Source organism: Tiliqua scincoides, chromosome 3, assembly GCF_035046505.1.
Source record: "Tiliqua scincoides isolate rTilSci1 chromosome 3, rTilSci1.hap2, whole genome shotgun sequence".
NCBI classification, from domain to species: domain Eukaryota; kingdom Metazoa; phylum Chordata; class Lepidosauria; order Squamata; family Scincidae; genus Tiliqua; species Tiliqua scincoides.
The window spans coordinates 127,868,532-127,887,950 of record NC_089823.1 but is presented as its reverse complement, the minus strand read 5'-3'; the positions used below and the strand labels follow the sequence as shown (position 1 = coordinate 127,887,950).

At 46.1% G+C, this 19,419-nt stretch overlaps 1 protein-coding gene across 1 annotated transcript in view; it reads left to right on the top strand.

The window, feature by feature from the left end:
- ATOH8 (atonal bHLH transcription factor 8) overlaps positions 1-16,564 on the top strand; it is a 40,541-nt gene extending 23,977 nt beyond the window's left edge. Inside the window, exon 3 of the mRNA XM_066620896.1 lies at positions 14,057-16,564. Coding sequence (XP_066476993.1) covers positions 14,057-14,062 — 6 coding nt within the window. The 3' untranslated portion in view covers positions 14,063-16,564. The remainder of the gene's footprint in view (positions 1-14,056) is intronic.
- Positions 16,565-19,419: the final 2,855 nt, after the last annotated feature.

Below are 19,419 nucleotides of genomic sequence, written 5' to 3'. Positions count from 1 at the left end.
TGCTTTTTAAATGCAAAGAAAAGTATAACATGAGATGCATGATGTATAGAAATATATGTATACTTGTGATTTCTAAACACTTTCACTAATCCTCACAAGCAAGCAAATATAAGAACATAAGAACAGCCCCACTGGATCAGGCCATAGGCCCATCTAGTCCAGCTTCCTGTATCTCACAGCGGCCTACCAGATGCCCCAGGGAGCACACCTGATAACAAGAGACCTGCATCCTGGTGTCCTCCCTTGCATCTGGCATAGCCCATTTCTAAAATCAGGAGGTTGCACATACACATCATGGCTTGTAACCCGTAATGGATTTTTCCTCCAGAAACTTGTCCAATCCCCTTTTAAAGGCATCCAGGCCAGATGCCGTCACCACACCCTGTGGCAATATGTTGCCGCAAACAGTTGTGCTGCCTGATCCGGAAACAGTTGTACATGCTTACATGGAGGTAAGTCCTACTGGGCTTAATGAGGTTTATTCCCAACTAGTGTATGTAGGACTGCAGCTTAAGTGTTATGGAGGGCTTGGGAGACTTACTGCCCAGTCCTAGCCTCTGCGACTCCTTCAGGTGCAGCTGTGCCAAAACGGCTACTGCTGCATCCAGCAGCACTGCCGAGGCCGCCAGAGGTCTCCTCGGGGGGGGGGGGAGACTTTCGTCCCCTTCCCCTGAGGAAAGTCCCAGGCCCCGCAACAGGGCTTCTCAAATCTACACTGGCTATTTTGCCGGTGCAGCAAAATAGCTTTGCAGCCCCCCTGGGCCAGTTCCTCCCCCTGCCCTGCCCTCCTCCCACCCCTTTCCGCCCATTCCCCACCTCCCCCTGCCCCAGAATACTCACCACCAGCTGGCGCTGCAAGACTGCTGGCTAGCCCTCCCCATGGCACTGAGGCTTAGTGCCGACTGGAGCTATCAGCCCCTCCTCTTCGGGTGCTATGAGCATGCCTAATGGCATGTTTGCAGTACCCAGAGCCGGCGCTAAAATTCAGCACCGGCGCTGAGATTACATAAGATTGGACCCTTAGATGTTAATTAAGCAGATCCAGAAGCAATTCATTTTATTTAAACCCCAAGATCTGCTTTGCTTTGAAATTATAGTTAGTTTGTATAGATGGTTGAGCAGTTTTAGAGCCTTTCAAACAAAACAGTCAGATGGCACTTATTGCTTGTATATATTTGACAGTATCCATCTTCCCATGAGATGTGGCAAAGTGGTCAGTTCAGGTGGCAGATTAAGCTGGATGGCAAAACCCACCATCACAGAGGTCTCCGTGCGTCATGCCAGCTCAGCTGGCCCACTGCCTGTCTGAATCTCCTGGCTGAAGAGCATTGTCTGCTGAATGCTTCTCTGCCCCCACCATTGCCCAAAGCACCTTCCCTGGCTCCCACACTACACACAGTTGCCAACAGTAGTCTGTGCATGTCTGCTCTTTGTTGGAGCTACCTGAGCAGTGGTGAGCTGGCAATGTGATGAAGAGACGAGAACTTATCTGCTCACCGTTCTGCCCTCTTCTGTCAGTGCAGTGTCACTGCTGCTGATTTTCCTCTTTCAGTCTCTCTCACCCCTCCCTCACCGGGACCAGTCTGAATTGGTATGGCAAAGGTAGTTCCCCATTCCCTCCTGTACCAATCAAACCCTTCCTGCCTCTCTCTCCTCTCTGGATGGAGGACTGGGAATAAGATGGACAGATAGACCATTTGAAATGATAGAGACCATTATATCCCTTCACCTGACTGAACCAGATCATCTGTGCTTGTGTTGCCTCTATCCTCCCTCACAGGCTCAGTCCACAGGCATATGGTGCTTGGAATTGCCCTCTCCCCTTGTGTAATGGAGGCCTGCCTGGCCACTTCCTCTCCCTTGCCTTCCCAGGCTAGTCAGGGCAAGAAGCAGGGAAGGGAAGGGACCATCCAGCGGAGCTGGAGGTGGGAACATTCTCCCACATTCACTTCCAGGATGCTCCACCCAGCCTGTGTGTTTGAAGAAATGACTGGGTGAACAGCAGCAGACTGTGGAGCTTCAGGTGAGGGGCATGGAGAGATTGTTTGGCCTCTGCTGCCTCCTTGTCCTTTGGGGCAAAATGGAGATGGGAGGAGGAGCGATCCTATTCTCATCACTCATTGAAGCAAGCGCTCAAACCAGGATCACCGTGCTGTGGCTTCCTGCAGCACTGCCACCATGACTGCTTGCACCCTGTTCTTCACATGTTTTACATTTGTTTAAAACAGTTGCAGCCCACGTCAGAAGTTTGGAATGAAGTGAACTAGATCTTTCCATGAAATGTAGCGTGTTTCAATGTACAAAGAGTGGCAGGAGAAGAAAACACTCAAATGAAGAGATTTCAAGTTGATTTTTTTGTTTTGTTTTCTTAGGCTTAGTGGGGAATGTCATGACAAGTTCCTGCATTTTAACATTTGGCAGTACACCATTACTCTCAGCTATGTTGTTAGGTAGTGTAGGCTGGGAGATAGTGAAAGCCCCAAGATCGCCCAGTGAGCTTCATGACTGAAGGGGGGGATTTGAACTCGGGTCCTTTATTCTTCCTCCAACACGCTGACCACTGCACCACACTAGCTGTAGTGGCATTTGGATTCTTTTTTGCTTTCTTGAAGGATGCATATAAATTGTCAGTTTTCCTTAGCTGTTTGCTTCTCTCATTGAATAACAGCGTGGGCACAGGGGAATCCTTCCCAGCTATCCTCATTGTTTTAGGAGTAGTATAGAGAGAGGAACAACAGAGAGCAGGGATCTTGGAATAAGACAAGTCAGTAGCCTATCAAGGGTGGGGCAGGGGGCAGTTCATGCCAGGTGCATGCCATAAGAGAGTGTGTCTGTCCCCTCAAATATTGGGTAAACTGGGTCTCCCCCCAGGGAATCTCAAGGTGGAGGCCAGGTCTACCTGCTACTTCAAATTCTAGGTAGACTTGGCCTCCCCAGGGGGGTCTCAAGGCGGAGGCCAGGTCTACGCATGGCTTCAGGCAGCCAAAGGTGGGGCAGTGGGAGCAGTTCTCCCCAGGTAGCAGTGGTGCTAGGTACACCACTGAGACAAATAGTAAAGGGAGAAAAGTCTAAGAATCCTTTAAGATACATGGGCAATCCAATCCTAACCTGCACTGGAACAGGTAGGCGGCTGGCTTATGCTATGTCCAGCGCAGGGTTGGAGGCACAACTTGGGGAAAGGGGATTTTTTCCCCTTACCCTGAGCTTGGGAGGGTGATTAGGATCCAGCCTAAGTGCTAGATGCTAGTCCCATTGCCCTCCTGGACTTGGTCCACCCACCACCTCCCTCCGCCCCAGAACATCCATGAAATGTCCTTGTCCTCCCCGCGCCAGTAGTCCGACGGTGGTGCAAACTTGCCATTGCTGGGTCTTGCTCCAGCGCAGGGAGGCTAGTACGTGTCCTTGTGCCGGCCTTGCCAACTCTTGCTGTGGTGTGAATATACTTTATGCTGCTTTCATATAAGTCAGATCGCTGAAATTAGCGGAAGAATGTCAATGAAAGCAATCTGAGACAAAATGCTTGCTTCAAAACAAACTTTTTACTCTGAAATTAAATACAGAGCTTTAAGAAGGTGGCCAATGTTCTGTAATAAAATGTTCCTTTAAAACTGAGCATGTGTATGTCCTGGGACAGCTTTATTTTCCTTTTATTTGGGTTGGGGGAGGGTGCAATTTTTGCTGTCTGGCACTAAGATTAGCATCTCTGCTTCCCCAGTGAGCATATTGTGAACTGTGCTAAGTAAAATCTCAGGACAGTATCTGCAAGATGTGATTTGGGGCATGTAAAGTGGAAAGAACAGCAGGAAGGTATTGCAGGGAATAATGCTGGAATAGATTAAAAGATACCACAAGTAACATCTTAGTAAAATGTAACTGATTGATTGTCATTTTTGTTTTCACAACAACTGTGAGGTAGGTTAGGGTGAAAGGCAGATAAGATTGGCACACAACTCCATGGGCAATGTTTGATATTGAATCCCAAGTCCCTCTCTCCATGTTCTTCCCCACTCCCAACTATCCTTAGATGTGCACAATATATAAATGTGATTTTAAAAAATCCACATTGAAACAGCATTTAATGCATCATAATAGTGATTAATAACTACAGTTCTATTTATTTATTAGTGTAGCACTCTTTTCTTAAGGGTGGACAGTGTGTTGCAAAAAGGGATATTTCATTTTTATTTTCACAACAGTCCTATGAAGTAAGGAGAGAGAGAGAGAGAGAGAGAGAGAGAGAGTCTGTGTGTGATATGCCTCATAGTGGCATATGAATCAATGCAAAATGTACAAGATTATAATGAGTAGTCTATTTTAATCTCTTCCTCCTCTTTTCTTTTTTGCTATAATGCATTAATAGTGGCAGGTGGGGCAAAACAGTAAGTATTGCAGGTGCTACAATGCTCTGAGTAAAGGCCCCTCCCACTCACTGTTGGAGCCATTCTGGGCAGCGACAGCAATGCACAGGTGCTCATCGAACCAGACAGTGGGCACAATCCAAAGGCACCCATGGGCTGATGCAAGACCTTTGCGCTGGCACAGGAGGGTCGCAAACACGCCATAAGGCACATTTGCCCCTCCTCAGGAGGAAGCCGGGCCAGCGCTCAAAGAAGCACCAGCCTGCGGAGGCCTCCTCAAGCCTCCGTGCCTGTTTCCTCTCTTGGCTTCCTCCTCAGGAGTTGTGTCGAACCGGTTGGGCCAACGCAAGGAAGAAAGGTAGGTGGGGGGACGTGGGGAGGAGGTAGAAGGAAGGCGTTCCTGGGTGGGGGAAGGGAGGGCGGTGGGCAGCCCCAGGTGCAGGGGAGCGGGAGGCGGGGCTCCATAACTGCCGGATCCCAACCGCTGTTCCTGGGGAGAATGGAGCGACTTCAAACTGCTCCGCTCTCCTCGGACTTGCACCAGCTCAAGAGATGGCGCAAGTTCGAGGAGACCCATAGGGGCCAGTGGCCCTTACCCAGAGCCTGAGTCGCTTATGGTTACAATCCTGCACTGGATTGCGCCAGTGTCTCCTGCATGTTGTAGTCACTACCTGGAACGGCTCCAACCAGGAGTGGAAGGAGCTGCTTACACTGTGTTTGTGGCACCTGCATCACTTACCATTTTTGGCCCACCCATCTAGCTCTGCTACTGGGTAAACTGGCACAAGACTGAGATGCAAAGGTAAGTGGTTGAAAAGCCACCAAATAGGGACTATGGATAGGATGTCGGAGGCCAGGCCTTTAAAAAATACGTACATCACCACTCAGCCATAGCCTTGAGCTCAGTGTGTATTAACCTCAGGTAAGTCACTCTTGCTTAGCATAGCCAAACTTTCATAAATTTGTTGAGGTAGAGTAAATAGAATTAAAAAAATAATTTTGTTTAGGTAAAGTGAAATAAATTCCATTTATGTCAATTCATTGTACTTTCTGGCTGAAATCAAAATGTTAGCAGTTAGTGTCTTTTTACTTTTTTGTTTGACCTTTTTGTGAAGGTAATTTTGGGATGTGGTTACAATTATGTGCCTTTGAACGTTCTTGCACTTCATGATGAGGGCTATGAATCAGTGTGTTGTGAAGCTGCTTTTAGCAGTTTTGTTTTGTAATTGTTTTTCTGACACAACCACATCTCCACAATGCTTTTATGGTGTTTGTTTTCTGCCCTTTTCAGAAAACCTTCTGTATGTTGAATGGCTGGGGCGGGGGTTGCTATCTTGTCCTTAAGGGAACAAGAGTGAGGGTGGAGACGATTCTTAATTTTATTCAAACCCCATTCATTTTGGTGGAGCTTCTACAGGACAACTTCCAGGTGGATTATACTCTAAATCCACAAATCCATTGATGACCATGCAAGAGAAAAAGCGATGCATTACCAATTTCCTATAACCGCGTTCAGCAGGAAAACATGACTTGAGAGACACAATAGTGGAAACTAAAAAATACAAGGGGTGGCGGGTCCAACTGAACTCCACAACAGCTTTGGCTTAGTGAAGCAGCTAATATGAAACATTCCCCATGGCTGCCAGTTCCTCAGATTTATTAGGGCAGCTGTCAGCTTCAGAAATTACATGATTTGCAAATGTTTTATAAAATGTCTGCTATCTGAAAGGGAATCAGATGTTTTAAAAAGTTGATGCCAGCAAGAAGAAAGGGCAGGGGCAAAGGAGCCTATCTCCTCTGGTGATCTCACATTCATGAGAACAGGCATACATAACTTGTGATCTACCAAACCAAATACAGACCACCAACCATGCATAGTGGCCCACCACATTCAGTAAGCCTGGAAGTTGATCATGTGGAGCAGAAAGTTCCCCCTTCAGTCCATCCATGGGCTTATCGCTCCTTCAAGCACAGTGTGGTGCCAGTTTTGTGTAAGAGGGTGGGAAGGAAGAAACTAAACCCCAATCCTATGGGCCTCCAGAGCTGGCGCTGAGCTCTAGCACTGGCGCTGGGTGTCTCAAACTTGCAGTAAGGCATGTCCATGACACCTGGAGAGGAGGATGCACTCATTGTGGGGCCTGGGGCTTTCTTCGTGGGAAGGGACAAATATCCCCTTCCCCCAAAGAGACCTCCAGCAGCCCCAGGGGAGGCCGTTGGGTATAGCAGTTGCCATTTTGGCGCTGCTGCACCTGGAGGCGCCGCTAGGGATAGGATTGGGCTGTTAAGTCCTGTGTTTCATACCCTGACACACCACACAGAGGGCTGATACCTCTGCTTTCTGAGGCGAGCACAATCCAGTCCCAACCCGAGGGTTCCTTCTTCCATATTCAAACTAAAAATTAACTTGTCTCATGTTATTTTTTGCTCTCCAATTCTTGACCTTTATCATCGAAAGTATAAATTTTTGCTGTTATATTTTTTTGAAAGCAGCAATGTCAGCATTCTGCATACAAACTCCAGGCTTTCACTTCCTCCAGTCAAGGGTAGCATCAAAGGTTGACTAGATTGGGCAGTCAACCCATCATCCTCAGAGGCCCCACCTGCATCAGAGGCACCGCAGGGCCTGCCTGTTCAGACGAACTTCTGATCCCTCAGTACTGGTGGCAATACCCAATGCACTAGCAGGGAGCGGGCAAGGAGTGCCACGGGGGCCCCCAGTACAGGCCTTTGCCCCAGGGCATTCAGAAACATGTGCCAACATTACCTTCAGTATACATATATCCATCCCAGTCTTGTCTTCTTTCTTGATGCTGGGACCAGGTTGGCAACCTTCAGTCTCGAAAGACTATGGTATAAGCCTACAGTACCCAGTATTCCCAGGCGGTCTCCCATCCAAGTACTAACCAGGCCTGACCCTGCTTAGCTTCCAAGATCAGACAAGATCAGGCATCTGCAGGGTAACAGTTGCTGGGACCAGTTTGTTCCAGATTTGGCTAGTTGTCTGGTCTTCTGCCATCACTGCCAGCCAGGTCAACGTTGCCATCCTCATCCTCAACAACAGGAGACTCTATTTCCTTTGTAGATGAAGCAGAAGGCAGCTTGACTTTCCTTGAGGGAATGACCAGTGGTTCAGCTTCTGTGAAAGTGAGGGGGAAGGTGATGACAGAAAGATGTTTCTTCTAGTTAATACACTCAGGTGAGTTTATAGTATGAAAAGGGCAAGGTAGAGGTCCGTGCCCTCATTATAAAGGTTTTGGCTCTCCTAGCATTCCCAGTTCATGTTGGTGTCCAGCAGGTCCTGTTAAAATTGTGCTGCTCACCTTCTGCTGCCAGGAAGGACTACCAAGGAACTGAATCATTCATTTGTTCATAGTACCTCTTCTCCGCATCAGTGTACTTGAACTTACCAAACCAGATCTTTTCACGAATGAGGAATTTGGCTGCCATTATTGCAGTAATAGCAAGAAAGGAAGGAGACATAGGAAAATAATTTGGGGGGGGGGAGGGTGGAAAAAAGAGACTGCAAAGGCCGCTCTGCTCTGTTCAGCCTCAGTCTCAGAAACCAATAAAAGGTTTTTTAAAAACTATAAATAGGGTGTGTTGGAGTGCAGTCAGGATAGGAACTGTGGCAGGAGCAATGTGCTAAGCTCCCATATCCCCGCTGTGGTTTGGGGCCATTCCACACAGCCCCCCTCCTGTGCTAAGGAAAAAAAAAAAACAAGGGCCAAACACATACACTGATCATAGCATATTGTCTGGTCCTTGGACAGGACAGCTAAGTCATTGCATCTGCTGTGGCAACAACTAGGTCTTGCACGGCGTCTTCAAGTGGGTGTTGAAACTTGTCTCCAAAGTGATGGTGCAAACTGTGTATGGTTGCTGTCAATCTCTGCAGAATAGCTCATTAATGCACACTGGAAAAGTAATGGAGGGAGCAGAGGAGGAGCAAGTGCTGCTGGACAAGTGAAGACAATCTCTGTAGATGTGAATGTTTAGTATTAGGTCTTCTTGATCCTAGTTGGTTGGATCAAGTTTCAACAACCCTGGATAGAATCTGGGGAAAACAGTCACAGCAAGGAATGCCTACCCTGACTTCTCTGTAAATTTTTCCTCTTCAGAAAACTCACCGTCCTCCCTAGTGCCTAAAGAAGTCTCTGATCTGTCACTGGAGGAAGATCAGGAATGCTCTGAACTAGGGGAGGGATCCATGCGGACAAGAGCTAGTATGGGATTGAATCTAGGAAGCTTCTTCCTTTTCAAGACTTGGTGCCCAAGGTGCTGCCTCAGGAGAAGGTTCTTATAGCATCTTAGGATTCTGCTTTTTCTCAAGACAGTGCTGTAATAGAACGATGGCTGATTATAACTGCTCCTCTAAGAGCGTTCTGAAAGCTCAGAGTCTGCAGGCTTCCTGCTCATGGGGCTATGAGAGTATCTATCTCTTGTGTGTGATCTTGATTGGCTGGAAGAACAACTGCAGTACTGGGATCTGTGAGTGGAAGAATAATTTCTGTAACTCCTACATCTGCCTCTGGAGTGGCTGTTGGACAGGCCACCCCTCACTCACCCTGCTATCCTCAGGAAGAGACACTCCTATCCCCATGTCTGACTGTGTTGTGGTTTATTATTATTTTTTAGATTGTGAGTCCTCTAGGACAGGGACCAGCCTTCATATATTTTACTTTACAAGGTGTTTTATGAGTTTTTGTTGAAAAACATCATAGTGATATTTTTGATCATAATAAATAACATTGCTGGAGGAGCTTCCTGTGTGGCCTCGGCCTCCAGTGTGTGCTCTTTTCAGTGCTCCTGCTGGCCTAGGTCAGGCAGTGGCAGGGAGGAGAACAGGAAGGGAGACTCCATCTGGGCTGCAGTCCTAGTCACACTTTCCTGGGAGTAACCCCCATTGAGCACAATGGGAGTTACTTCTGAGTGAACATGCATAGGCTTGTGCTGTTAGAGAAGTACTGGAGGAAAAGAAGCCTGAGAGGGGGTTATCAGTCTGCCAAAACTGTCTCCCCAAAGAAGGCAAAAAAATCCCTAGGGCAGGGCTTTTCAGATTGGGGCGTCGTGACGCCCCAGCCTGTGGGCCCTGGCCTGTTTCCCCGTAAGGCAGGGGTGCGCAAACCCCGGCCCGGGGGCCACTTGCGGCCCTCAGGGACTCTCAATCCGGCCCTCAGGGAGCCCCCAGTCTCCAATGAGCCTCTGGCCTTCCAGAGACTTGCTGGAGCCCACACTGACCCAACACAACTGCTCTCAGTGTGAGGGTGATTGTTCGACCTCTTGTGTGAGCTGTGGGATGAGAGCTCCCTCCGCTACTTGCTGTTTCATGTCTGTAATGCAGCAGTGGCAGCAAAGGAAAGATCAGCCTTGTTTTGTGCAAGGCCTTTTAGAGGCCTTGATCTACTGCAAGACCTTCATTCATTCATATAAGTTCCATTCTAATATATTCGTTTATGTAAATTTATTCAAATTTTAAATGTAAATTCTTTTTTCCCCCCGGCCCCTGACACAGTGTTGAAGTGATTATATGGCCTTCCTGCCAAAATGTCTGGACAACCCTGCCTTAAGGGGTGGGGGCCGCCTGGAGGCAGGGAGGAGGCAGCGGTGCGATCGCTAGGATCGCGCCGCTCAGGGTAGCTGCAGGGGCTTGGGTACACTGACCAGAGCCTCCTGCAGCTTCCCGGCTGTCCGCAGGGTTTCCCGAAGCTTAACAAGTGGAAGTGGAGCAATTTCACTTTTGGAGCATCAGGGACACCTGTGGACCAGTACAGTCCCCAGGATCCCTTTCCCCCTCCCCTGCTGCCTCCCGCCGCCCCCACAAGAAGTTACTGCGGCTTTCAAACTCCCTGGGAGTTTGAAAACCTCAGCCTTAGAGAGTTTTGGGAGAGGATCCTCCCTCTCCAGATCTAGGTTGGAGAGTGCCTTTCCTAATGTTGGCTACTCTTGAAGGAAGAAATGGCACTGTCTTCCTTTGACCCAAAAGTGTGCTCACATTTGTTTCTCTCTGCATCTAAGTAGTCAAAATGATTCCATACATTAATTCGTCAGTCTTTTAAGTGCCACAAGACTTTTTGCTTTTCCTGATGGGAGCTACTTAATTATCAAGTCATGAGTTTCATAAAATAGAAGTATGACATCCACTGATGTCATGGTATAAATGTTGTTGACTATCGTGGAAGACAGTGGGGAAAGTAAGTGAACTCAAGCTCCGTGGAGATGAACAGTCTTTGTCTGAAATGTCCCTCCAATCTGTGTGTCAGAAGCCAAGAAGCATGAAATGCCATCCTCAGTTTTTCTCTGTCTTGGGACTAAGAAACAGTTTAAGAAACTGGAGTCCAAAGCAGACAGGGAATTTTGTCGTCTCCCACTTCCAATGGCAGACCCCCTGTGTCTCCTAAGTGCCGTCCTGAAGCTGCACCCTACAAAGCACAAGAATATAAGCAAAAATAGTCTGGACACACCCTTTGCATGTGCACTTTGCCATGTGCACATGAGTCTTTCTGGACCACAGCCAATTATTGTAAACTAGAAACAGGCCTCATGGGTGAAACAGTGATGCATCAAAGGAGGAAATTCACAAAGAATTGTGCAGGCTCTCTTTTCCATTCTATATAGGATTAACTAGTGTTTGAAATGTGTAAATATTTTTTTCTTGTTTATACAAACTCTGCAGCATGAAGCCAATGCATGGGTGTTTCTGTGCAGTTCGTGAGAAAGTGATATGGTTGGACCTTCATAATCCAAAAGATCAGGCCTCAATACAGTGAAGTAAGCTGGAGTAAATCATCAAGGGGACTGAATAAGTCCTTGAGCCATTGAATGCAATTAGCAGTGCTGGGGCCAGGTTGCTAAGGGCTCTGGGGCAAGGCCCTGCACTGGCTTCCCATGCTGCCCCCACCCTGATGGTGCACTGGGTACTACCACTGCCACCAAACCTAAGTGTTCAGGGCCTGGCCAGGTGGGCCCTGTCAAGAGCATGGGTCCTCTGTCAGTGCCACCTACCCAACCTCAGATGTCACTCCTGATAATCAAGAATTCTGATAATCAAGAAACCAATCAACCACACCACTTTAACTTTACTAGCAAAATGACTCTAATAATGATGGGTGGGTTAATGCAAGGGGTTGATTGTCTGTGTATTGCAAAGGGGTCTGGGGTTTCACTTCCACATTCTCTTGTGGGATTCCTGACGAAGGGACGTGCCAAGGATTCTGGAATGAAACCCTCACATAAGATGTGGGCCAACTGTACTATCTTAGACATTAAGTAGCAAAGAAATACAGACCTTTATTGTCAGTCCCAGTTTCCTTTAATAAATACCACTCTCAAATGAATAAGTAAAAGTAATCTTGATCATGTTCCATTTTCCTATCATAAAATATGAATAGTGGTAATTGTGGGTCAATTAAGTATATCTAATTTATTTCCAACTACTTTGCATGGTGATTGTTTAAATGATTTCTATACTGCTTTTTTGGTGCTCAAAGCAGTGTTCAATAATAAAAATGCAATAAAAAATATAATTAATAAAGGGCACAATTCAGAGGCGCTCCTGGGCTGAGACAAGTCCCTTGCACTGGCCCAGTGGTGTTGTGAAAGTGCCGTAAAGCACTTTCGCGCCAATCGAAGGGGAGATAGGCTGGTGCACAGCCTGGTGCGCCAGTGCAGGACCCAGGGACGGGTGAGTAACGTCGACCAAGCTTGGCCAGCACAAGGATGTGGGGGAGTGTGGGGAGGGTGGAGAGGAGGCAGACGGTAAGGATTTCGGAGCAGGCAGAGTGTGTTCCCGGGGGCGAGCGGGCGGGTGGGGAGCAGGAGCCGGGGCCATGATCTAGCAGTTCTGCTGGATCCTAGCCTCATTTCTGGGCAGCCCAGAGCAGTCCTGAGCTGGTCGGATCTGCACCACCTCTTTAGGTGGCACAATTCCAAAGAGCTCCATTGGGGCTGCTGTGGCTTTCCCTGGGATAAGGGGATATGCTTCCCCTTGCCTTGGGATGACCCATGAGCAGCCCAAGACTTGTGCTGGATACAGTGCAGGCCTGCTGGCCTGCCTGTTCCAGTGCAAGTTAGGATTGGGTTGAAAAATGTTTAAATAAAACCAATAAAAGCAATTAAAATTATACTGGTCAGGTTAAAAGAAATAAAAGTAGCAATAACAAAGATAGCAACAGAAGACCTACAGATTAAAAAGATTTAGACCAGTCTTTCCCAAACTTTTTAAACTGGCGGCTCCCTTGATCTAATGGGTGATTGGCCGCGGCTTCCCATTAGGACCACAATCTTATACATTATACAGGGTGATGGGTTTTTTGCAAGGATTCAGTAGCTCACCCGGCTGGTTTCCACAGATCCCCGAGAGGCCATGGCTTACGGTTTCAGAATCACTGCTTTAGACACTTCCAGTGATCCCTTTAAGCTGTGCAGCCACACACTCAAAACCCAGCAAGCTGAAGTATGCACAGCTTAGGGCCTGGTGTTTCTAGAAGTCCAGCGATGATGTATGATGTCATCATTGTGCATCCAGAAACACCAGTGAGCTGCTGAGCAGACAGTGAACACTTCCTTGCCATTGCTGTGCATCAATAGCTGGCAGTGGCAGGGTAAAGTTCTACGTATCAGCTTCAGGAACATGGGGTGAGTTGTAGTAACCATTACTAAGTAGAATGAAGATAACTTGAGATCAGCCTATCATTTCCTGCAGCAACCCTGTGCTTCTTAAAATGTGTAGTTTCACCTCAAGTTCTTCTGATTCCAAGCAACTGTGTTTCAGGCTGTGATACTTATAATTACACAGACCAACACACATTTTGCTTCCTTAAACGTTACACCAATTCCTGGGTATATTTGGGGTGCCGATTCCAAAAATGGCATCTGTTTTGCCCTATCACGTCTAGTTTTGGAGACATAGTATAGCCTCTTTAGTGAATGGTTCAAGCAGCTTCCTCATGAGGAAACCTACACCATGGCTTCCTCATGAGGAAGCTGCTTGAAGCATTCACTAATGAAGCTATACTATATCTCCAAAACTAGACGTGATAGGGCAAAATGGATACCATTTTTGGAATCGGCACCCCAAATTCATATCAAACCGCCATAAAGTTTGGGAGAAACTTTTCTGACCCTTAATTTTGTAGGCCTGTGTTATTACTTTTTTCCTGGTCACCATAATCTTTTCAAATACATGGCTGAAGGCGTTAAAAGTTAGTGGATTGTTGATTTGGTTACAGTGAGTGACATCGCTAGGGGTGCGGGAGAAGACGTGAACCGCACTGGGTGATACGATTAGGAGGATGACACCAAAATGATTGTCAGTGTTTTAGTGTTTGTGCAGTGTTTCAGGGTTTAAACAAGTCACTGCTTCTCATCCACCCAAGAACATGACAAAGTGCCATGAAGGCCAAGAACAGTGAGCAGGCAAAGGGTTCCCATGAGGCTCAGCATGGAGGAGTGGTTCTTCTTCACCTCAAAGGGTTCCTGTGCACAGCAAGGGCCGGGCCAGAGCCGAGACAGGGGGCGGGGCCGGGGCCAGGGTGACACCATGAGTTACACACTGAGTGACACCAGCCTTAGTGACACCACTTGTACCTCTTAGGAGCAGCTCAGCTCTTAAGAAACAGAATCTTCTCTGGTTACTAGAAGAAACAAAGTGATTCGTAATCTGTCTTTAAATATTCTAATACTATGCAATTTATTTCCAGGAATGATAACTGAGTGGATTCGTCAGGAGTCCTGATGTTCCATCCTTTATTGTCAAAGCACACACTGTCCAGCTGAAAACAGTAAGCAGCTGTAGGAAGACATCTGTCTTCAAGATGGATATTGGCATTGGGAACTTTTGGAAGTGAGAAACCTCCTCTGAGAAGATACTGATGTTTTCTTCTTCTGTTCTTTTTGTTTTAAGCCAACACACTTTAGGTATGTGCAATGTGCACTTTCCCCCCTTGCTTTCATAGGAAATATTGCCCGCAGCTCATCGTATACTGCAATATCATTGCTAATGCCAAAGATCTGGTGGAGTTACTCTACTGTCACTTCCTCCTAGAGAAGGAGAGTCACTAGCAAAGTCTTCTGTGTGCATTGGGAGCTGCCAGCATAAATTAGACGTACAGCCTAGCGTGTATATCTCCATGTGCAAGTCATAGTGAAGTTCATCTTCGAATAGACATTCCTGTGTACACAGGGAGACAAATGAGAATGCTCATCCCATTGGAAATAAAACTGTGGATAGATGACATGAGCATTCAGGTGCACTCCTGGTTTACGCTCTCCACTCTCAATATGTATGCAGAGACTTGCTTTCGGCTAAGGCATCAGTGTCTTGTTTTTGCCTTAAATGTCACCATTCTGGAAGCAGATAACTATACCAGTAATGTGGTCAAAAATCAGAACTTGTGAATCCTTCTGAATTTTTTTTTTTAATTTCATACAATTGTTTGGATCTACCTTAAGCCCTGAAACCCGGATTTGAAGCCGGAAGCAGTCAAGACCTATCAAAATTTGGTTCACAGTTGATGATTTTCTTTTCCTTCAGCAAGCTTATTATTCTGCTGGTTGGGCAAGAGCTGAATTTCATTTTCATACACACACAGACACAGAGGGAGTAAAAGTAGCGACACAAAGTGAGGCTGCAGTCCTACTCACACTTACATAGAAGGGCTCTCCATTGACTAAAATGGGACTGACTTCTGAGTAGACACGCTTAGGCTTGTGCTCTGAGAACAGCAATGGATATGCTTTTTTCTGATTTTTAAAAAAGTGCCATTTAACCTAACTAATTACATAAAATATTTTTTTTTAAAAAGAATGGGCAGAATGTAAAGTAGAACTATTCCAAAACTGTTTTATAAAGTCACGTTTTGGGATTTAGAAATGTTTAAAATCCATGTAATGCAAAGGCATTTGAATTCTTGTTGTATCTTTCACTTCAAATTGAAGTTTTAAAAAGTATGTAAAGAAACTCACTTGGAGTACAAAGGCTTTATAAATAATGCATGTCATATGTAAGACATCTGCTAGTCATGAAGAATATAATTCAGTGTTACAGTAAAGAAATATGGCCTTTTGAAGAAAAGAGATTAATATACTTCACTCAAACAGCAAGCATAATGGCTATATGTGGTAGTTACATTGGCTCTCTGTTATTTCTGTATAAACTAGGTATGTCCATGCTTGATTTGCGCAAGTGTAGTTGATTTGAATCCAGCCCTTTTTCACAATCTAGTTAAGAAGCACCACAGATCTGTCTTATCAGATGTTTTGAGAGAGCAAGATCTTACACACTTAAATGTCAAGAATTCTTAATGAAGAATTCTACATTCTTCCATTGCCATCCACTGCTGTTAGTGAACTGAAAAGTTCCTAACTGGCATCATTCCTCCCTCTAACAGGGGGCGTTAGGTTAGTAACATGCATCTGAATTAGGCCTAACAACACATCATGGGTTGTCACCAAGTGCGCAAGCAGGTGTGAAACTTGGGCTGATGCATTGTCTCCTCCCATCACATCACTTTTGTACACAGTTAGAAGAGTCCATTAACTGTTTTTAACAAACCAGTTTCCAGTGTCATCCAATTACAGGAAACTGGTTTGTTAATGGGAAGTGATTTGTGCAAACCAGAGTTTCCCATTTTCAGATACAAAAGTAGAGTGAAGGAGAGAGATTACAAACTGTAAATGAAAACTTTTAATTGCATGTGAAGGACAGAAGAGGTAGGCATGAACCAGAGTTGGCCAGATCGTGACAAACCATGGCTTGTCTGAGTGGGCCATTGAACTGTCTTCTTAAAGAACCATAAAATGAATAGAGGTGATTGATTGATTTCTGTCATTGACTGAAATAAAACTAACTTGCAAGACTCACATGATGCCTTGAAGGCCTGGCACAATCATTGCCAAGCTGCCTGTGCCAATCACTTTCTCCAAGTATCTCAACCTAAATTTTTTAGACAAAAGGTAAAGATGAAGGTGTCAAGAAGAACCGTTTCAGCATTCTGGATTTAACAGCACACTGGAGACAACTGTAAAAATTTCATGCGCTCATCATTGCATGTTCAAAAGAAGTTTCAAATGAAGGATTCTCTTCACAACATTTCACTTTTTTTAAGATGGAGAAATAGAGAATGGAAATTCTCTATGTTATTACAAGTATTATCCGCTGTGCATTAAATAAAAGCCTTATTTGCCGGTTGTAAATAGGGGAGCCAACATACTGTGTTGTTGTGTTCTTGTGTGTACTTAGATTTCATTTGCTTACCATACTTGCCATTCTTGGGCAACCTTTTGACTATCCAAGTTGCAGAATTCTAATCGTTATCATGACTCATTCTGAACAACAGAATGCCATGATTGGTCAGGTATCACAAACTCATTTTTGCCCTATGCAGCAAGTGGCATCAGCTTTACATAACTAGTTTTCTGGCTTATGTGGAGTTTTCCCTGAAGCGACCACTCAGTGAGGGTTGGGCCATGCATGTGTTTTCATGACCGCAACACCAAGTAATGACTAGCAGATGTGAGTGGGACCGTCACAAATATAACATGACAGCTTTTCAATCACATCATGTGCAACACCATGCTTTTCAGCAGAGGCAGTTCACACATTCAGCTGGCCGTCATCAAGGCTAGAGAAATTAAATTATGTACATGCATTTGTGAACCAGCCAAGTCTAATTATGTAATTTGGCCTTAAGTCATATCCTGAGCTCAGCATTAGTTAAAAGCACAGGTTGTCTAGTGAAATTAATCATATTTCCCTTTATGAGAAAGGGGAGATATTATTGACCTTCAACGGAAAAGGTAGGCGAAACCACCACTTGGGCCTCACCTTCTTCACTTCCCTGTCCAAAGCTTTATGGTCTCTGGAGACCCTTCTGAGGCTACTTTTGGCAATATCATTTGTTCCTATATGAAATAAGAAGACCTGGTCATGATCAGTGGATTTGGTGAATCTTGGCAGCTTCTCTGTCATGTTGTGGATACCCACACAAGGAAGACAACACACTTCCCAAGATGACATGCCCAGTGGGCACACTGCTGCATTTATCTTTCTCAGTAGTGGGTATCCCACTGCCACAATGTATCTTTCCCTTGGATTGGAGAGTGAGTTTCTCTCAGTCGCAGGCGACTGATGGCACAATCCTATACTTAGCTTATGATCTTGGAAGCTAAGCAGGGTCAGGCCTGGTTAGTACTTGGATGGGAGACTGCCTGGAAGTACCGGGTGCTGTAGGCTTATACTATAGTCTTTCAAGACTGAAGGTTGCCAACCAACCAACTTATGCTGGTGGAGTGGCTTCTCTGCTGGTGCACACTGTCACAAATGTGCCATAAAGCATGTTGCAACAACGGTTTCCAGGCCCACCAGCAGAAAGCTCTACATACATCAGAGCAGGTAAGTTCCTGCATCAGAGCGATGGTAAGGGAGGGACAGAATGGGGCTGAAAGGGTAGTGGGTGTGTGGATGGGGCCTAGGTGGGAGCAGAATCAACTGCACCAGTGTGCAACATGTTCTATCCCCCATCCTGGGGTGATCTGCCAACATGGATCAACTCAGACTTGCACCAGTAATTTCACTGGCAGTTCTGAATAGACCCATTGCACTGGCTGGGAATTTCCCTGATGCAAGGGGACAAATGTTCCCTTACCTCAAGGAAACCTCCAGCATGCAAAATTCCCCCATGGAATGCAAACCACGCTGGCACAGCTACATCAGCATGGGGGAATTTGCACTGTTTTGGGTAGTCTGAGTTCTTCCCTTTGGTGGCAGTTCCTACCCCAGAAGCTGATGGATCCAGAGGGTTTCCTGAGAGCTCTGGAGAATTTTCCAACTACTAGGATTGGTGATTCATCTGAAGCCCTGGTCAATCTCTAGAATGAGGAAATGACCTGGGTGACGGGTCAGAGTGCTCCTGAGTTTAACTAACATTGCAGAGCTGATGTGGCTCCCTTGTTTTCCAAGGAGCTGCAGGCAATTAAGGGCCCAATCCTATCCAACTTTCTAGCAATGGTGCAACAGCAATGCAGCTCCGAGATCAGGGAAAAAATGTTTCCATGTCTTGAGGAGGCCTCTTTGACTGCCTCCCCACCGCAGGATGCAATGCACACCCCATTGGCATGGCTGCAGCGGCACTAGAAAACTAGATAGGATGGGGCCCTCAGTAGCTTGCCAGACAACTTGAGCAATAGCAGCTAAAAACTTGAAATGAGTCTGACTATCAGCGAGAGTTCTTTCTAGAGCCAATTCTGTATCAGTGATGGCAGCAAAGAAGGCTTTTGTTCTCTGCCATCATTACGTCTGTGGAGAATTGTTCTGTGGGGCTGTTCCAGGTTGACTAGAATCTTCTCCATCTGGTTCCTCAGGGGAAGAAAAGGAAAACTCAGTCACTCGTTGTCATCAGTTTGCTAATTACTTGGAAGATAGAATTACTTGTGTCTACCACAACTTAGATTCCACATCAGCGGTGCTGACTGATGTCCCCACAGCATCAGTTGACCCCATTATCCAAGGTTCTTTTCAGCTTGTACAGTTTCAGGATGTGGTCAAGATCCTTGGGAGTATGAGGCCTTCCCCATATCTGCTTAGTCCTTGCCCTGCTTGACTTATCAGATCTGCCAGCGTGGGTGGTTAGAGTGGGCAGGAAGGGTTGTTAACGGTTGTTAAAGGATTGTTAAGGGTCTGATAGGTGTTGACAGTGGCATTAAATCAGGCAATGATATGTCCCCTTCTGAAGAAACTGCCCTAGATCCCACTGTATTGGGAAAGTATAGGGAACCTACCATTTTTGGGCAAGGTGATTGAGCTGGCAGTGGCATCTCAGCTCCAGAAGTTCTGAATGGAACAGATTGTCTGGGTCCTTTTCAATCAGGCTTCAGGCTGAAACTGCTCTGGTTGTCCTGCTGGGTGATCTTTGTTGGGGACTTGATGGGTAAGTCTTGCTTCACAAACCTTTTAGAATTTTTTGAAAAGGTCAACAGGCATGTGGATGCGGGAGAACCCATAGACATTATACATCTGGACTTTCAGAAGGCGTTCGACACGGTCCCTCACCAAAGGCTACTGAAA